The 18,306-nt window shown below is 36.2% G+C and overlaps 1 protein-coding gene across 1 annotated transcript in view; it reads right to left on the bottom strand.

Moving 5' to 3' along the window:
• Positions 1 to 18,306, bottom strand: part of cdh22 (cadherin 22) — a 104,152-nt gene that overhangs the window by 79,368 nt on the left and 6,478 nt on the right. The window contains exon 2 of the mRNA XM_015052492.1: positions 5,291 to 5,585. Within this exon, the coding sequence (XP_014907978.1) occupies positions 5,291 to 5,585 (295 nt within the window). The remainder of the gene's footprint in view (positions 1 to 5,290; positions 5,586 to 18,306) is intronic.

Below are 18,306 nucleotides of genomic sequence, written 5' to 3'. Positions count from 1 at the left end.
AATTTTTTTAAGGGGGTCCCCAAAAAAAAAAAACACCTGGGGGGAAAAAAAAAAAAAAAAAAAAAAAAAAAACTATTTGAAGGGGGGTGAATAAGACTGTCATGACACTGTCATAAACATGACATAACACCTGTCATGAACATGAATAAGCCTTCATGAATATTTATGACTATTGTCATAAAGCGTCATTCGGTAAATTATGACACTTTTAATACAAAGTTGACATTATTCAAAATGTCTTTGGTATGACAACTTGACATTAACCAAGAAATCATTACTGACATAAATTTGTTAAAAAAGTATTACTGATTGCACTTTAAAAATTAGGTAACTTTATCTTATTAAAGGTAAAGTTTAAACAGTAATGATTTCTTGGTTAATGTCAAGTTGTCATAACAAAGACATTTTGAATAATGTCTACTACGTATTAAAAGTGTCATAATTTACCGAATGACGCTGTATGACAACAGTCATAAATATTCATGAAGGCTTATTCATGTTCATGACAGGTGTTATGACATGTTTATGACAGTGTCATGACAGTCTTATTCAACCCCCTTCAAATAAAGTGTTACCAAAAAAAACAACAAAAAAAAAACACTCTATTTCTGTTTTTCTTCGTTTTTAAGCAGAAGTCTCAAGGTTTTGGGTCAAAACTGAAACAAGGGACCGTTCCTGTTTTTTTTTTGTTGTTTTTTTTTTGTTTCTTTCCACCTTTCCAAATAGAATTGCGTCTAGTTTGTCTATCTTAAGAAAGTAACCCAAGAGAATGATGCTGCCACGTTGTTCCTTTCATAATATGTTGCGTTGTTCTTGTGCTAAACCCAACTTTAAGCCAGGCTTACATGTTTTCTTTGGAAGAAATAGATTATATTGTTCAACCCTATTCTTTAGTGCAGACAAAAAGAGAGTACAGGAAATTATGACCTGCAGAACTCAACCAGTACGAACTAAGAATTCCTGCATTACTTCCATGTTCTTTGTAGTCTTCCGACCAGTGTCAATCTTGTCTTCATCAGTCTTTAGTTTCAATTAGGTTTATTTTCATATTCTTTTAAAATATGAATCGCTTCCTTTACTGTGATATGATATTGGCTGTGAATTTTTAATACCCTTTTCTTTATGAATACATGGTGTACACTTTGATACTCATGAGCCCCTGTCACCCCTCCTTAGTCTTAGCATGATGCTCAGGAGGAGCGCGGCAAATGTCACGGTCAGACAGTGAGGAAGTGGGGGTTGTCCCATCAGACCGTCATTTCCCAAACCCTCACAAAAATAAATATTTTGTAAAAGCACATGTGTGGAAAAGCACATGTACAGAATGTGTAGAAAAGGTACACAAAACCTTGGAGATGCTTGTCTTTTGGTGAAAACAGAATTTAGATTTTTGGAATCAAATTCACATTTAGCAGATGTTTCAATGTAGCTTCACTGAAGTAACTCGTAGCAATTTTCCATAAAATATATTTTGCACATATGTTTTAAGGCATCATGATGCTGTTAAGTGGAGCAGTTTTGAATCTTTCTGCATAAGAACGTATATGTATATCAACTGCATATTGTTTACAGCAAATAGAAATCCTTCTAATACTAAAAGTTATGGAACTTTTTAATTTTGCATCTTGTCCTAGTGTGCGGCATTAAGTAGCCTTCATAATGCAGTTGGGTCCAAAGGGATAGCTCAGGGCTTTTTGCCAAAGATAGATTGGATCTTATTCATAATAGAAGAATGTGTGTTTAAATGGACAGACCTGTACTCTTACCATTATCTCATAAATGAAACTGAGGCAACATTAACTTTTAACATTGTGGATGATTTGCATTAATGATGGATCCATTATTTGAAATTAAATAAGAATTGAACAGACAGAGAAATAAAACCATTAAGTTGTAAGTAAGTAGTATCATTCAACATATTCAGCAAAGGATATATTTTGATATTGTAATATGATTCATCTGTGATCTTTATGTATATAACACGAATGTAAATGTAACAAAGTGGTAAAATGTTGAGTCAAAAGCGCCATTAGGAGTAAATTTAGATCACATATTTGACACAACAGTAGATTATTTAAAAGATCTCTGATACTCCTCCCATTGGGCCTTCATTCAGGTAGTAGTTACAATAATCCACTGAAGCATTGGACACTGCTTTTAACCTCATACTTTGTTGGATTCCACTAATTAATTGCAAACACTTATTTATCCTCCAGCAGTAATCAGCATCCTTTTTTTTCTGGTTGTTGAATTGATGAATAGCAAAAATATACAAAACATAATACTTCAGAGTAAATCAAACTGGATCATAGTTGCTTGTTGAGAAATAAAAACACATCAAACTGAGAAATGTTAATATATATATATATATATATATATATATATATATATATATATATATATATATATATATATATATATATATATATATATATATATATATATATATATATTCTTAGCAACCACTATCTTTTTGTTTTCAAGAATATTCAATTTTTTTTTAGGTCAGTGAAGGCATTCCCCTTGACACTACCCCAACTCATCAAAACAACCAGAATGCTAACCTCCTAAAGTGTCTTTCCTGGGCTAATAATGAGAGGTTAAGGGTGAAAGGAACCTGGCCAAAGTCTTTATTGCAGATTTAAGTTTTAACCAGGGAATCTCATCTCATGTGGATAACATTGCTGCACATTACTTACTCTATCCCACTAATGCAGAGAGAAAACATAATGCGCACAATTGTTATTTATGTAAAAATGCTGAATAGGCAGATAGTCAAAGAGACAGAAAGCCTGTGTGAAAAGGGACAGACAGAATAGAGGTCTTTGACGCCATGACTAAGAATGGCATAGGAAGACATGACAGGAGTGATAAGTAAAGATGAATATGCCTCAGGCAGCTGACTGCTGATTACTTTCCTACTATTACAGCCTTGTGTGTTTCAAGACAATTTCCCTATACAGTTGGCTGTAAAACAGCATAGTGTGCAAATCCCTGGTGTGGCTAATGCTCGCAACCTGCTTCAAATCACAGCATAAAATGCAACCCTGCTTCACATCACAGGAGCCGTGTTCAAAATTACATTATAAAAAACTGCTGATTCCAACGGGGTTTCAAGCATATCCTGGGTTCATGCAAGAAAAGAACAAAATCGTGAATACACAACGTGTTACTAAGCTTTTACACCCTCCTCATTTCACGAAGTCAAAAATCATCTGCAAACACACAAAATAAACTACAAAAACACTGACAACTGGAATAAATTTTAGAGAAACTGTGGATGATGCTAAGACATTTGCTAAATGTGAATAATCTTATTAATAAATCACAATAAAACCATTACACCTTAAGAATGCATATTTTCCTTTATGGAGGCAAAACCACATTCACAGTTTACTGTTCGGTCAACATGAAAATATTTTTTTCTTCACTGTTTTCACAAGAAATATTTACCCACTTTGTTTTTGGAAAACAGAATGGTATTATTACAGACTCAATATCAGAATAGAGATCAGAAGGAATGCACTCATGTTCATCAACACTACCAATGCTTACTGCAGGCACAGCAACACTGCTCATGGGTTTTGAATTGTATTTTGTGAGGAAAAGTATCACTATTGGCAAAATACCATACTGGTCCTCCTAAATACAACATTTGGTAGTCAGTCAGAGCCTTTGTTTCAACACCACAGACTTCCCCAGAGCTGGGAAGTGTCATCTCTCAACAGTGGAAGCACACTGTCTGGTCCCCCTTTTTAAGCATTTGGTCCACCATGATGATTTGCCTCTCCACAAGTACTAAGACAAGTGCTAGTAAACATTGTCTAGCCAGGAATTTATTATTTTTCTTCTTCACTTTTTTTATTGTGACTTTATTGTAGACACGTCAAAAAAATAAAAAAATATCACTGGCTTTATGATGTTCAGTAATGCAGAACTGAAGCAAAGACTGGCAGGGCAGAAGAATGCTTGACTAAGCACTTAATGTTATCTCATTAGGCGAATACAGCACAATCATGTTTAAAACATGAACTGCACACCTACTTAGTGCGTAATTTGACTGAAGCGAGACAGGGTCAAAAAAAGGTGGAAGGGTCATGGCAATTAAAAGTGCATTAACTGCTATTAACTAAGTAAAGCCTCTGTTAGTCCATGTTTCTCTTTCGTAACAGGCCTGCTTTTGTCTGCTTAAAGAGGGCTGCACAGTTTTCAGAACTCTGTCTTTCTTTCTTCAGTTTATTTTTACTTCACCTTTTTTTCGGCCTATCTTATTGCCTCTCTCTCTCAGTCATGCTCATACTCACTCTTCCACCCCATTCAGTTTTGGAGCACACTGTCGGCAGAAAATGCCCATGGTTTGGATCATGCTGAGGAAGCAGGAATTAATTCCAATCAGGCTTGAATAGGGTAAAACTCATTCCATTTTGCAGCACTCCTGTAGTCATTCAAACAAAAACGTGCCCCTGTTTACTGAACCTCTACTGCATGTGAATAAACACAGACACACACACGCACACACGCAGAGTCACGCACAACATGCTGATCACACATGGTTTTGTGATATCGCTTGGCAGCCAAACAGAATTTTGTTTATTAAACATCAGCTGTTTTTGACATTAATGCCATGCTAATGAAGCCTCATACACCCTACTTTCACCTTTCTTTTCCATTCCACTGAGAATTTGAGGCAGCCATGGGGTTCTGCTAATAAGGTTGCTAACAATAAGAACATGTTTGTCAGGATTAGCAGTATTGTGTCACTGTTAAAAGCTTTACCAGTAGGGTTTACTGTCACAATCATCTGCTTTTCTCCAAGCACCTCTCTTGTACTTTATGTACCTCCCCCCGAACCCTCTTGCTCAACATCATTTTCCTAAAAACATTTCTTTTGTCAGAACAAACCCCGAATCTCATCAGGTTTTTCGCCTTTGCTTCTTTTACTTACCAGCTCTGTCACACTAATTTTCAGTTTCATTCTTGCCAACAGATTAAAGCTGTATGTCACTTTGCACAGTTTACTTAAATTCAATTCTACTTTCTAACATGTCATCTCCTTTGATGTTCAATTATACTGGAGGAGGAACTGTGGCCTCTAGAGACCTTTCAGGCTTTCTTTGATCAAAGGAAGTAGCATTACAGTATACACACCTCTAATGCAGAGTTTAAATAGAAGTTATATAACCAAAATCTCTACACACCATAGACAGCTTGAAGCCATTCTGTATTCAAAGCCTCAAATATCTTATTCAGAGGACACTTGCCTAACTGTGCAGCAAGACGTGTAGCTTACCTGTAGGTGACAGTTCTGCCACACTGCCGATGTAGGGGCCTTCCAAGAATTGGGGCTCACTGTCATTGATGTCCTGGACCTTGATGACAAACTCGGACTCCGGTTCCAGAGGGGCATTGGTGAGACGGTCTCGGGCCTGAGCTCGAAGCGTGTAAAAAGCCTTCTCCTCTCGGTCCAGTCTCTCTGTAGCATGTATGTCCCCTGTAAGCTCGTCGATGATGAAGATAGAGCCTGCCCCCTCTCCTGAGATGGTGTACTTGATATTGCCCTCACCTTCATCTGAGTCTGTATGGATCTGAAATTGGATACAGATGTAATTCAATGCAAATTAAGGCTCAAAACAGGAGAAACCCTACAGAGTTTGTTTCAATGCAACACCACAATTTCAAAGTAGTTTAGTTATTTACTTACCGTCTCATTTACAACTTGACTATAATCTTATTTCCTGAATATTTGTCACATCATATTGTAATCTATTGTAATTCCGATTCCTTTTGGAACCTGTGGCCAGAATGTGACCCCTGAACAACAACAAAAAAATTACTCTGACTAACCTCCAGTTGATACACTATTTATAGCAATCAAATAACTCCAATTCCTTATTGTAACCTCTAAGTTGATGACAACATTACTTTGATTTATTGGTTGTCAATGCTAGTACAAAATGTCTACATGGTACTTATGAATTGATTTATCACTGATGAGGAAAATGGAAACATGAAATAGCAAACTGACAAGCCCCCACATATTAGATCACTAAGACAGTGACAGTAAAAATGTGGGGGGTACATGGATTGATGAAGACCTCTGTGATAAAGAGCTAGGTGAATTTATTTGGTTGAACTGCAGCATATTCAAGTCATGCAAGCTCGCTGAAGAGCACATTTTAATCTGAAGGTATCTAACATACCTATCAACTGTTTGATTTAAGACATCTATGTAACAGTCAGATGCTGTTTGGTTAGTAAGATGGTGTGTACTCTATAAATCTCTCTTATGCTCTTGTGGTGAAAAGTAGTGCTAAGACATGGCATATAAGCAAAATTATATCCCAGTATAGCTAAAAAAAATATCATGAAAAAGTAAAAAAAAAAATCATTTCATAAAACTAAGCTCATACAATAGATTCATCAAACATACAGTTAAATATTTCAAGCATTTATTTTTAATGAGTATGACTTCAACATAATGAAAATTCAAAATTCAGTATCTCAGAAAATTTGAATAATATGAGTAAATCATATAAACAATTATAAACAATAAGTCTAGGGAAAAGCATGATAGGAAACTTTGCATTAACAAATAGTTTAGCTAGAGCCTTGAGAAGATGGTCAGGGTGATCCGTTCAAAAATCTGCATAAGTTTCATAAGGAGTGAACCGAGGCAGGAGAAAGAGCATCAAGAACAACTGTGCACCAACGAACCATGCATATAAAACAAGTGAGATAAAAGATAAAAAGAAAAAGAAAAACTGAATAAGAATACAAAGCTCTAATTTAATTATCTGTGTGGTATGAGCAGTTAATACATAAAATGGTAAACTTAAAAATGTGGTACAGCTACTGCAAAGGTTTGGTCAACTTTATATTTCCAGCTTGTTCTGTTTTTAAAATGTGTTAAACTCTTCCATATATTAACATCTTTTTTTGTACAGATAAATCAGTAAGAATGGAGATTAAGTGTATTTTTCCTTTTGTGGATTAGTTGCTGCAAAGTGCATTTACAACTGCTAAAATATTTTTTGCAAGTAGCTTTTTTGGTTAGTTTGTGGCCTGTCTGTTTGCAAACACCAGACAGACTGTTAGATTGTTTGTCAAACAAATTACATTTAGTCATCAAATGAGGCCAAATGAAACTAGAATGCAGGAGGTATTTCATCGATTCCCTTATCTTTTTCTCTAAATGGAACTGTATATTTAGGTCTGCTTCCCTTTCTTTTTACAAACTGTCATCATTGCACCTGATGAAGACTCTATTTTAATTCAAATTTACACCTTGCTTGTACAATGCACCCTTCACAGGATGTGACTCTCAAATTAGGGAATCAAAGGCTGTTAAAAGATTGTAAAAGGAAGAGACAGAGAGGCGCCAGGGCTGAAAAGTGAACCTAACTGACCTCCAATAAATCAAAGCGTTGTTCCTCCTTGTGATTTGAAGACATTCCTGGCGTAGTGGTAAGAGAAGCATCAGTCCCTCATCCCAACATCCCCTTTGGCTCTTTAGTGGGCACTCTGGACATGCTTTTCTCTCACTCTCATTCACCTTCTATCTATTATCATAATTCAAAGCTGTCCTTGCAATGTAACTATAGTTCAATCCACTGAGGAAACCATGGGAGAAGGGAAATTGCCCTGTCCTCCTGGTTAATATTTTATAAAGGCTTAATTAAATACAGACTTCTAATACCCTTCCAGGGATTTTCATTTAGTATTTGTCGTAAAACTGCAAAATAACGCATGCCTGTACCCTGATATTGCCTCCCTCATCCATTTTCTCCCACATTCTTTTGTCTGTCTGTTTTTGCCCTCTCTCACCATTGTGAATCATCTGGAAGAGAAATACAAGAACAGTCAGGGAAAAATATACTGCTGGGTACTTTGAGGTATCAATATTTCAGTTAGGATAATAAAAAAAGTTTCATTGGTCCAGACTCAGAGATATCCAATAAAAGTGAGCTTACTCCTTCATCGCAAAGTTTTTTTTTTTTTTTTCTTCCGGACACTCACTCTTACTCAGCCTTTGTTTTTCTAAATTAGATTGTGTAGAAATGTGTGTGCATTTGGGATATGTTTTCATTAAATGTTGATCCACTTGCACAAATACTAGGACTATGGAAACATCATTCTACCAACATCTGCTCCAAGTCACACACACACACAACCTACTGTGCCTGCTCATTCACAAACCCCCACACACAAGTAAAAACATTGTGGGTTTTCCTTTCTCCTGGATTAATTTCCACCCTCAGGCTTTCTATACCCATCTTTCTGTCAGTGTATCCTCCTTAGTGTGATAAAAGCTGGTAGACTAAAAACAAAAACTAAGTTAACTTAGCTAAAGTGGACTTTGAGTACCAAAGGTCAGAATGAGAGTGCAAGTCCCTTGCACTGCAAAAACATAACCTGGGGTGCAAATATGACATAAAGAAATATCAAGCTTTCCTTGTGCCTATCAAAGCACAAGTGTAAACTTATGTTCATTTCCGATATTTCACATAGTTAAAATGCTTTTCCCTCACTGATCATCAATAAATCAAATGACATCTTTTGTGTTTTAGCTTCAGATTAGCCTGACCATTTCCTTCTTAAGCAATTTTGACATATAATATATTTGACAATTGAAGGTAAAAAAAGGTGCCTAGTAAACTCTTTTCATTGATTCTACAAAATGCTTTAACCCACATTTATGTAGAACAGAATGAATAGAACACACACAGAGAAGTGTGATTATACTGCTTGAATCCTTGAACGAAGCACTTAAGATTTGTTTTCCAACAGAGTCGGTTTAGGATGCTGTTGTATTCTGCTTCACTCACTTCAGCAACACAGACCTCCCACCTTAACTTGATCTAACCGTTTCTTCCATCTTATTAGGATCCCACATTTCCACTCAAACACTGTGACTAACGAGAGACACTCTTTCTTCATCTCTAGCCTGTCTGTCTTCAGCAGGCTAGAGACTTTATCTGAAAAAACGGGCTACAGGTCTAAATTAAGTCAGCGCTCGAGTGTCCTGCATGAATAGATTTGTGTGATTCTACAAAATTGCATCAACCATAGTGAAGAGAATACTCCCAAGGTGGGAAGGCTACTCTGTCTTGTTACAATACCAATGTAATCCACCTAATTCATCTTTCCTCAGTGAATTTAAAGCACATGCTTGGAGATACTGGAGTTGCCACAAATAAATGAGCAGATGGTGAGCTCTTAATAAGACCCATTGTCGTTGGTGTTAAACTTGCAATAACTTTTAGGATTTAGTGAACACAGTAATTTGAAACCAATAGGCACCTGTAATGATTGTGTCATTTTGTCTCTCTAAAATGTTTAACATTACATCCCCTGCTGTCATCTGAAACACTCCAGAAAATTACAGGTATCAACCATCACAGCCACCTAACAAAAAGATCAGTTTGCAAAACTGAAGGGTTGTGTGTCGGGAGCATTCACACTGCAGCCTGAAGTGACCCAATTCAGATTTGTTTGACGTGATGCGACCTGTATCCGATGTTTTCATGGCAGTGTGAACAATACAGGTTGGATTCTTTTTCGAATGTGACCCGTATCCGATACGTATCCGATTCAAATGCGACCTAACGTCCATGTCGCCTTCATCCGAACTGAACGTCACTTATTCTCAACAAATCTCACTATTTTGTGTCCTGATTCGAGCAAGCGGAAAGAAAAACCACAACCATGACGGACAATATGAGGATTAAGTTGTTAATATGCAACTTCAAATATGTAAGCTAAGCTCCACCGTTAGCCTCCACGTTTACTTCGCAAACACTGAGCACTTCTTCTTTTCATGGCGGTTGGCAGAACACTGAGAACGTTGACGCTCTACTGCACATGCGGGACACTTTCAGGTCGTTTGCCCGTTCACACTGCAGAACGCATACAGGTCGCATTTACTGGCAGTGTGAACGACCCCGGCAAAAAAATTGGAATTGCCAAAAAATCGGAATTGGGTCACTTCAGGCTGCAGTGTGAACGCACCCTAAGAGCATTGTCCATCACACAGAATCACTGCAGTGGGCCTCAGCTCACAATTTACAACATAAACAACAAGCATCCTGGAGTCCAGCTGCCATCTGCAGCTGTATAGTTATTTGGGGACATATAAGCTTCTAAGTGGTAGGAAGTGCTAAACTGATTTCTGGCATAGTGTTGGATGAGGTGCCTTTACAACCGTTATAACTGACAAACTGTTAAAAAGAGATTAAGGGCTGCAGATATCAGGAATCTATACAGACTCATTTAAAGTTTTTTTTTTTGACTTGTCACTGAAATGTTTTGCAGTTTTTATTATTATTATTATTATTATTATTATTATTATTATTGTTTGGTAGATAATACATGTAATTTCCCAGTGGGGAATCCACTGGGGTAATAGCATGAAAATCAGTGTGTCAAAAAAGCTGAGCAGAATGAGAGGGCTGCCTCACAGCTGGGGTTCACTCTTTATTACTCCAGACCTTATTATGCAAAAAAGAAAGTTGCACTACTATCTAAACATACTGGTCAACACTTAACATGCACTACTGAACCTGCGATTTAAAGAGTAGCGCAAGTTGTCAGTTTTTTCCCAACAAATGTTGTCCTGGAAGCCCTTGTTGCTGTCAGTTTTTGCTCTCTAAAAAATAATGTAACTTTTGGGTCATAAAAAAGCACATTTCCAGTCTCAGCATTTTTTTTTTTTTTTTTTTGCCGAAGTTGATGTTTATTTGTTAGGACAAAAACATTAGATTACAATAAAATTCTACTGCCAAATCGAGTAAAGTAGACTACCGATGCATTTGTGGAGCAGGGTTTTACATTTGCAAAGGGAATGCACTGAATCTTTAGCTTATTGAGGGTTTCAAATTGGGAGCAAATTGGCTGTCTTATATTTAAGTCTGTGTAATCAGTAGCAGGCCTGCCACATTTCACCCCAGCTTGTCAAGCTCTCTGATCTTAACAGCTTTAAAGTGTTAACAAGGTGACTGTATCAGAGATGGGCTTAGTAGGAGACAGCTATGAAGAGGAAAAGTACATACAACATGAGACTGAGACAAAGCTCGAGATGAGAGTAGTGAATAAATGACTGCCACAGCGGTGGGAAGGAAAGAAAATGAAGACAGTTGATAAAATGTAAATGAATTGCTGGAAGCCCAGGGAAACTGAAAATCATAGGATAGAAAATGTAGGTCTGGAGATGGAAACCAGCAACATGACAAAGTAACACTGTGTTTGAAATGAGTGAAACAAACACGTAATGTTTTTCCTTTGAAATTAATAAAATAATCATCTGTTGTTTCTCAGGTTATCCCTTTTTGAAGTTGTTTTCAGGTGCATTTAAGCTTATTGGTCTCTCTCTAAATTTTCCTTAGGGATGAGTGTGTTTTGTGTTCCTTGTGTCTCTGTGTTACTCTGATGGACTCAAGCTCAAAGTTGATTCAGTTCACAATCTGATTTAAAAATAAATGTCAAGTGGGTACATAAGTAAGCAAAGCTTTATTTCCATAGTACCATTCAAGATAAAGAAGTGTTTTACAATAAATTAACTGAAGCCTAAAAGACAATGTATATATATGAATAGAAAAATTAAGAAATTGGTTTAAAAAATATGTTTTTCCTTACTTTTAAAATAACCCTCAAAGTCCACTGATCTCATGCACAGAAAATGAGAGTTTCAGAGTCTGGGCTCACTAGAAAGGATTTATCTTCTTCTGTTTTCAACCTGGAATGGCGCACCATCAGCAAACCCTGATCACATGACCTCAGGGACCTGCCAGGGACAAAAAGGCGCAGAAATCCTCAGAAGTAAACTAGCACATGTCAGTGAAGAGCTCCCCAAATCAGAAAAAAAAAAGAAAGAAATCTTGAAGTGCCATCTGAAATAAACCAAAAGCTGAGTTACATCAAGATTGGAGTCAATTGTGAAAACAATGAGGATTTTGTTAGAAGCCTCATGAAGAAAACATGTGGATACTGTATTGCAGTAATGTAAATGTGATAAAACATAATCAAGATTATGCATTTCTATTTCAGGATGTGACACATAGTTTGGCAATAACAGAAACAGGAAAAACAGATACTTGACATGTGAATCCAAAGTAAAAGAAAGTGGGCGATTATTATTCCAATAGGCCCACATGAGAAATTTGAGACATATTATATTCAAATGTCTAATATGAAGGCCTCTCACCTGAACAGACGTTAGATGTATATTCAGTGATGTGCAGTAGCACAAAGAAGTAATGCCTTACTTTAATCCAATTACATGTTTTAAAGTAATGAGTGAAGAAAGGGGTTATTATTGCAAAAAAAGTAATTAAATTGCTGTTACCTTGTGAGCATCTTATGACAATCACACAATATGGGGGTGCAACGTCAGTGGTAACAGACAGGAGTGTAGATCAACAACAGATAACATGCAGTGTGGGAGAATGCAGGAGGAGTATGCAGCGTTTAATGCTTGGAAGAACTGAAATTTGTGCGACTCAGTGACAAAAACATTAGTGTCCACTGTATGTCTGCGTGGAAAGAAGACGTATCTGCAGCAAAAAACTCCATTTCAAATCTGAGCAAGCGCCTAGCAAGCCGCGGAAACCCCCAGATCCCCCAACTGACTTGACCGATGCGGCTACCGTGTCTAATTCCACTGGGCTAACCTCCGACAGCCCCTCTCCTGCTAAACAGGTGAAAATAGATTTTTGAAATTCATTATTACTCCACTCTGTGCTTCATCAACTAATCAAAGATGTATGCTAATAATTCAGAGGACAGTAAGGAGAGACTGATTTAAATTATTTATCTTATCACTATATTTTTAAGTCTAACAAAGGAGACAAACACAAACATAATTGTGTTTTATATGGTGGAATTTGTAGAAATATAGTTTGACAGAAGAGAGACTTGGTTTTCTTGAAATATAACATGATGTAAAAACAACAGAAGATCTTACATCATGAAAATGGACTCAATTCTCTCTTTTTCCGATTGCACCAGAGTCTATTTAGGTGACTTTTGCATGTTTGTTGTTTTACATTCTTTGCAAAATGACCTTGAATGCTATGAAAGGTACTTCCGATTGAAATTTTATATGATTATTATTCTAAAACATTGTACAATACCAATGTGGAACACTTAAGAGTCTCTTTTTTTTTCTCTTTTCACATACTCTTCATCTTTATTACATGTGGCTGTGAGAAATGTAAACCACTCTTTCATTTTATACACCAACGGAAATAGGACTCTAGCCAAAATCAGAGCCGTAAAAGTGATACTCCATAAATCGGGCTTATATTATTCAGAAATAAGTAGCATTTTCAGTCAGTATAAGACATGATTCCATCTGTTTCAGCTGGCTCAGATATTCAAAATGGAACACAAAGGAAACTTGAGCATTGATTGCAGAGGCTGCCTTACTCTGCTCCTGCTTAGACAAAATAAGGAAATCCATGCCAGATACATGCATCAACATCAGAGTGTTGGAAGGATATAAAGGCCTTTTGAAACTGTGCACAAAAAGCTTGAACTATGCTCCTTTTTGTTGCAGGAACATACAAGAAAATAGAGGTCTACCATATTCTGCCCATCTTGTAGAGATACAAGCAAAGACTGGTTTAGTCTTTCACAACTTTTATCAAAATAGAAGAAAAAGCCAGAGGAGAAGTGGAATATGTCAACTATTTAAGATTATCTATGGTCTCCAGCTCTTCTATCTGCAAACAAATGTATATAACAGGCTTGTTCAACCTGTTACATACATGAAAATCTTATTTTAACAACCACTTATTTATTTATTTTTTTAATTAAATTACAGTGTAAATTACAGTACAGCAATTTTTTAAACAATTGTCATTTGGGTCTTTGATGTGACCCAACTCCTGTAACCTGTACAGGAGTACAGGTTACAAGACATTTGTTCAACTCTTGTCCTTCATTCAGAGCAAGGCATGCTGATTTTGCATTTTGCAAGGCTAAACTTTGGCAATCACAACATATGTGTGTGTGCATAGCAGGCAAAGCTGTGTTTTCACGATGCAGATTATTTTGTTGACCAAATGAATTTGGATTTTCTTCTTACAATCTAGACTTTTTTTACCCACATTTTCACATCAAACGGAGAAAGGCTGCTGCATCCTCTGGTCTGTCTGTGTCACGTGACCTGCTCTTTGTACTATGTTCAGTTTCCCCAGACAGCCCTCTGTGGGGGAAGGGAGGTGTGAATAATGCAGCTGTTTTCAAATAGTGTGACGTTCACTGATAAGAGCTAGATTTATGAAGCAGAGAAACAACTTTTTCCATTAATTTTGTCCACACTGGATTAACTGACAATGTCAAATTTATTTTTTTTAGCAAATGCCAAAGTTTACCAATTTCAAACCTATAACTGGAAATTTCAAACCAGGAGTTGGAACCGCATTAAAATATGCTATGAGCTCATCATCAACAGATTATATTAAAACAGAGAGAAAACATGCTGGTGGCTAAAAGCAATCAGTGTATAAGCAGCTCAGGAGGAGCAAAACATTGGATCTTTGCACATTGTCTCTATACCTGAACAGTCAGAGAGATTCACAAACTAGAGACAAAGCTTTGTCTGTTTTAGGTGACATGTTGTCAGAACCCTAGAGAAACGATTTTAAGGACCATTGCAAACTACTGGGACCAATTCCCTAGTAACATCCAGATCTGGCTTTGGTTGGACCTATGCAGAGGTGTAAAACACCTACTTTATCACAACATTGATTTGTTTGGATGATGATACAATGTTTGCCAATATCACAAAGTATGATACTTAATGATTTCACTTCAATGCAATTCACAAATTTGCAATCAACAAAATGCAACAACACATACCTCTCTAACACAATCACATGAATTTATATCAACTCACAAGAAACAACTAAAACATTATTTGACCATTTTCTTTTTAAGCTCTTACAGGCATTGAGCACTCAAAAAAAAAAGCATGTCAAAATTACACAAATAAAGACGTAGGCTAAACTTCACAATATGCATTGATATTTACATTTTGCATCAATGAAATTGGACTATTAATTATTTGATCAGTATATCAGTATAGATCAATGCCTTGTTACATCCCTCCTATATAAACAAGACATTGTTGAAATGGAATATGTAGGAGCAAAGATCTGAAAAATCAACACGCCATGCCAGCATCTAAGAAATATCAAATTCCAAAGTCATTTCTAAGGCTTTGGGACTTCTACAAAGCATCAGTGAGTGCCATTACACATGAAAGGAGAAAACATATAACAGGGCTGAGTCTTCTTAGGGGCATCCAGTCTTTCCAAAATTACTCCAAGAGCACACAAATGACTCATCTAGGGGAACTAAGAAGAACAAAGAACATAATCTAAAGTTTTGCAGGGTTCCATGGCTTTAGCTAAACGGTGTCATCATGACTAAACAATGATAAAGAGACTTGTCAAAAATTCTGTAAAAACTGAAGTGTTATAACAACAAAACCTGTGAAATGACAACAAAAGAGGAAGTTGTACATCCTGCTACACCATGGGTAAAAATAACAGCATCCCAGGAAAATAGCATTTCTTCTAATGTCAACATGGTATTGGTAATGTGATGCTAAATTTGTAGCTACTATCAAACAAGAGAGGCACTTCCTCATATAAGATGAAGTTGGTTTTACTTTGTTCCATTACTAAATTAAATGATCAATTAAAAAAAACATTTTATTTTGTATTTACTTGGGTAATCTCAATCTCATAAAATTTGCTTGGTTATCTGAAACATTTAGCTATGGCAATAAGGAAAACAAAGACAAAGCTGAAAGATGCATCTTACCATTAGCATTGTTCAATATTATTAACTTCATTTAAGATTCAGACTCGTGCCAAGTATATGCAAATGCCCACACAAAATGACTTGGCTTGGTAGAGGGGTCAGAAAAATTTGATTTGGGCATTCCTACCCTAAAAAAGATACAAAATAAAACAACTGAAATGATCAAATGTTACATGACATGACAAAAATTCACAAACTGAAACAAACTCTTTGTGGAAGTTTTTTGGTGTAGTTCAATAAGTTATTTTTGCATCTTTAAGGCTTTGTGATTCAGTCTTTATTACAGTAGATCTTGAAAAGTGCACATCATTGTGGGTGTCTTTTTTTCCTCCCAGTGTAATATCACCATATAAAATCTATTATCTTTTTCAGTGCATCAGCTAATGGCTAAAATAGGTTTTGGCTGCACAATTTCATGGGGAAACATTGTGTGGTCAAAGGGAAATGCAAAAATGAAGACTTAATGCTGTTATCCTGATTAAAAACACACTGCTTAACATTGTTAGATATTTAGAATAGTGTTTAAAAAATCTGAGAGCCAGTGAAAGAGTGTGTATGTCTGTCTATGAATGAGCATGATATACACAATCACCTTAACACTCATACAGACCATTAACAGTGAAGGCAGTGGCCACTGCTCCAGTTACATGAAGTGCGATAATAATCTTACTAATAAAATCAGCTCTATTCTCCTGCTGTGACAGTCCCGTAAGATGCCCTAAGCAGTTTTGCATCATTGCCTTCCTTGGCACACAAGTCTGTAGTGAATCACAAGTGTATGAGGCTCAAGCCTTTCTGTCTCGCATCCGCAGTATTTCCTCTTCCTACATTCTTCTGCTTATGTATCACTCACTTCTGTTCTGCCAGTGCTGCCTGTTGGCCACGTTGTTGGTCTAGCCAGCAGGAATGTGTCAGAGATCACAACAGCAGACAAGTAATGACCAAAGGATAATTATTTTGTAACACCGTGCCCTGCATGCTGCAGCGAACATCCCCATTCATTTGTAAGAATGGAGAGATCAATATATGCAGATGTAATATTAGCTGGTCAACTGCCATGTCTAAATCATTAGGAACAAGGGGATCACATGATTGATGTGTGTGTGACTCATCGCTGAGTCTCATTCTGTCTGCCCTAATGTTTCTTCTTTTCACATCACGTCCTGTATAAAGCAATTGAATCGCACACACTGTCCAGTCTCATCAGCTCATCAGATTCATTTGAGAAGCAGCAGATAAATTGGATGTGAATGGGGAAAAGGCAAAATATTTCCAAATGTACAGTGGACATCAAACTAAACTGATTGAAAGTAATTTAATCAATGATTTTACTTCCATTCCAAATGTACCATTTAGTGATCACATTTATATATTGGACATTTTGCTCAGGAAAAAGCATATTCCTGGAATTGTCATAACTGTCTAAGACTAATTTGTTAAGAAGTACCTTCAGGAAAGGATGACCCAAAAATTATATTAGTGAGCTCTCAGCACAATTATGAATGGTCTTATGAAACTATGAGAATTAAAAAAATATGAAATACAACCTTAGAGGAATAGAACACATGTAGAAGTTATATTAAAAAAAAAACATTGCTACTATCAAATGACTGAAATGTGATGGATTATAAAAATATGTTTTAAAATGTAAAGCTTGTTTTACTTTTTAAAATTGAAGAGGAATTCAGCTTCTTGTCTCTTTAAAAGAAAAAGTTACTTACTGCATTTTATATAGAAGAATCCAATAGTTATACACTTAATATTATTCAAGTCATTTGAAAAAGTGGTTTATTTTGTTCAACATGCTACAGTTTAGTTCAAAAGTGGTTCAATTTTTTTTCTTTTTTTTATGATTTTATAAACAGGCCACTAGAGTGTAACCAATTTGGTCGGAAATGCAACTAATGCACATACACATTTGAGTAAAAACACAGGAAATGATTAAAGTCACAAGTGCCACAAGTCTAGAGCCCTGTTATGTCTTGTTACCATTTACTTTGGGAAAGCCTGACTTCAAATAGCTGTAGAGTAGTTTGAAACCTTGAAACTCTATACATTTTCTTTGAAGAATGTAAAAAAAAAAGACTAAGATGTGGTTTCATAACAGACTACTCAAGCAGGTCATCTTTGAAAAGCTTTTCATGTGATGTATGAGGAGTTAAACAAGAGCTAAACTTTTTAACAGCAAAGAGATCAGAGGACTTTTGTTGAAAAAATGTTAATACAATTTGAACAATGCCTTAATTTCACAACAAGTAGGTCTGGCAAATTGTGTGTTTTTTTTTTTTTTTTCCTAGTTGAATTTAAACTTCTTGAAGGTGAGCTTTGTGATGAATGGGCAATTTTTTAGGGGGCAGCATGTCCTCTTCACCATTGGCGAGCCTAAAACAACGTGATTTATCAAAACACTTGAAAGGGAAGTTGTTGCCAAATAACTATTCCTATTTACTGGGATCTTACACCATGGAGCAATGACAC

This window comes from Poecilia latipinna, unplaced genomic scaffold, assembly GCF_001443285.1.
Source record: "Poecilia latipinna isolate Pla-1442-1.1 unplaced genomic scaffold, P_latipinna-1.0 Scaffold1114, whole genome shotgun sequence".
NCBI classification, from domain to species: Eukaryota; Metazoa; Chordata; class Actinopteri; order Cyprinodontiformes; family Poeciliidae; genus Poecilia; species Poecilia latipinna.
Note: the sequence above shows the minus strand (reverse complement) of the source record. Positions and strands in the feature narration are given on the sequence as shown.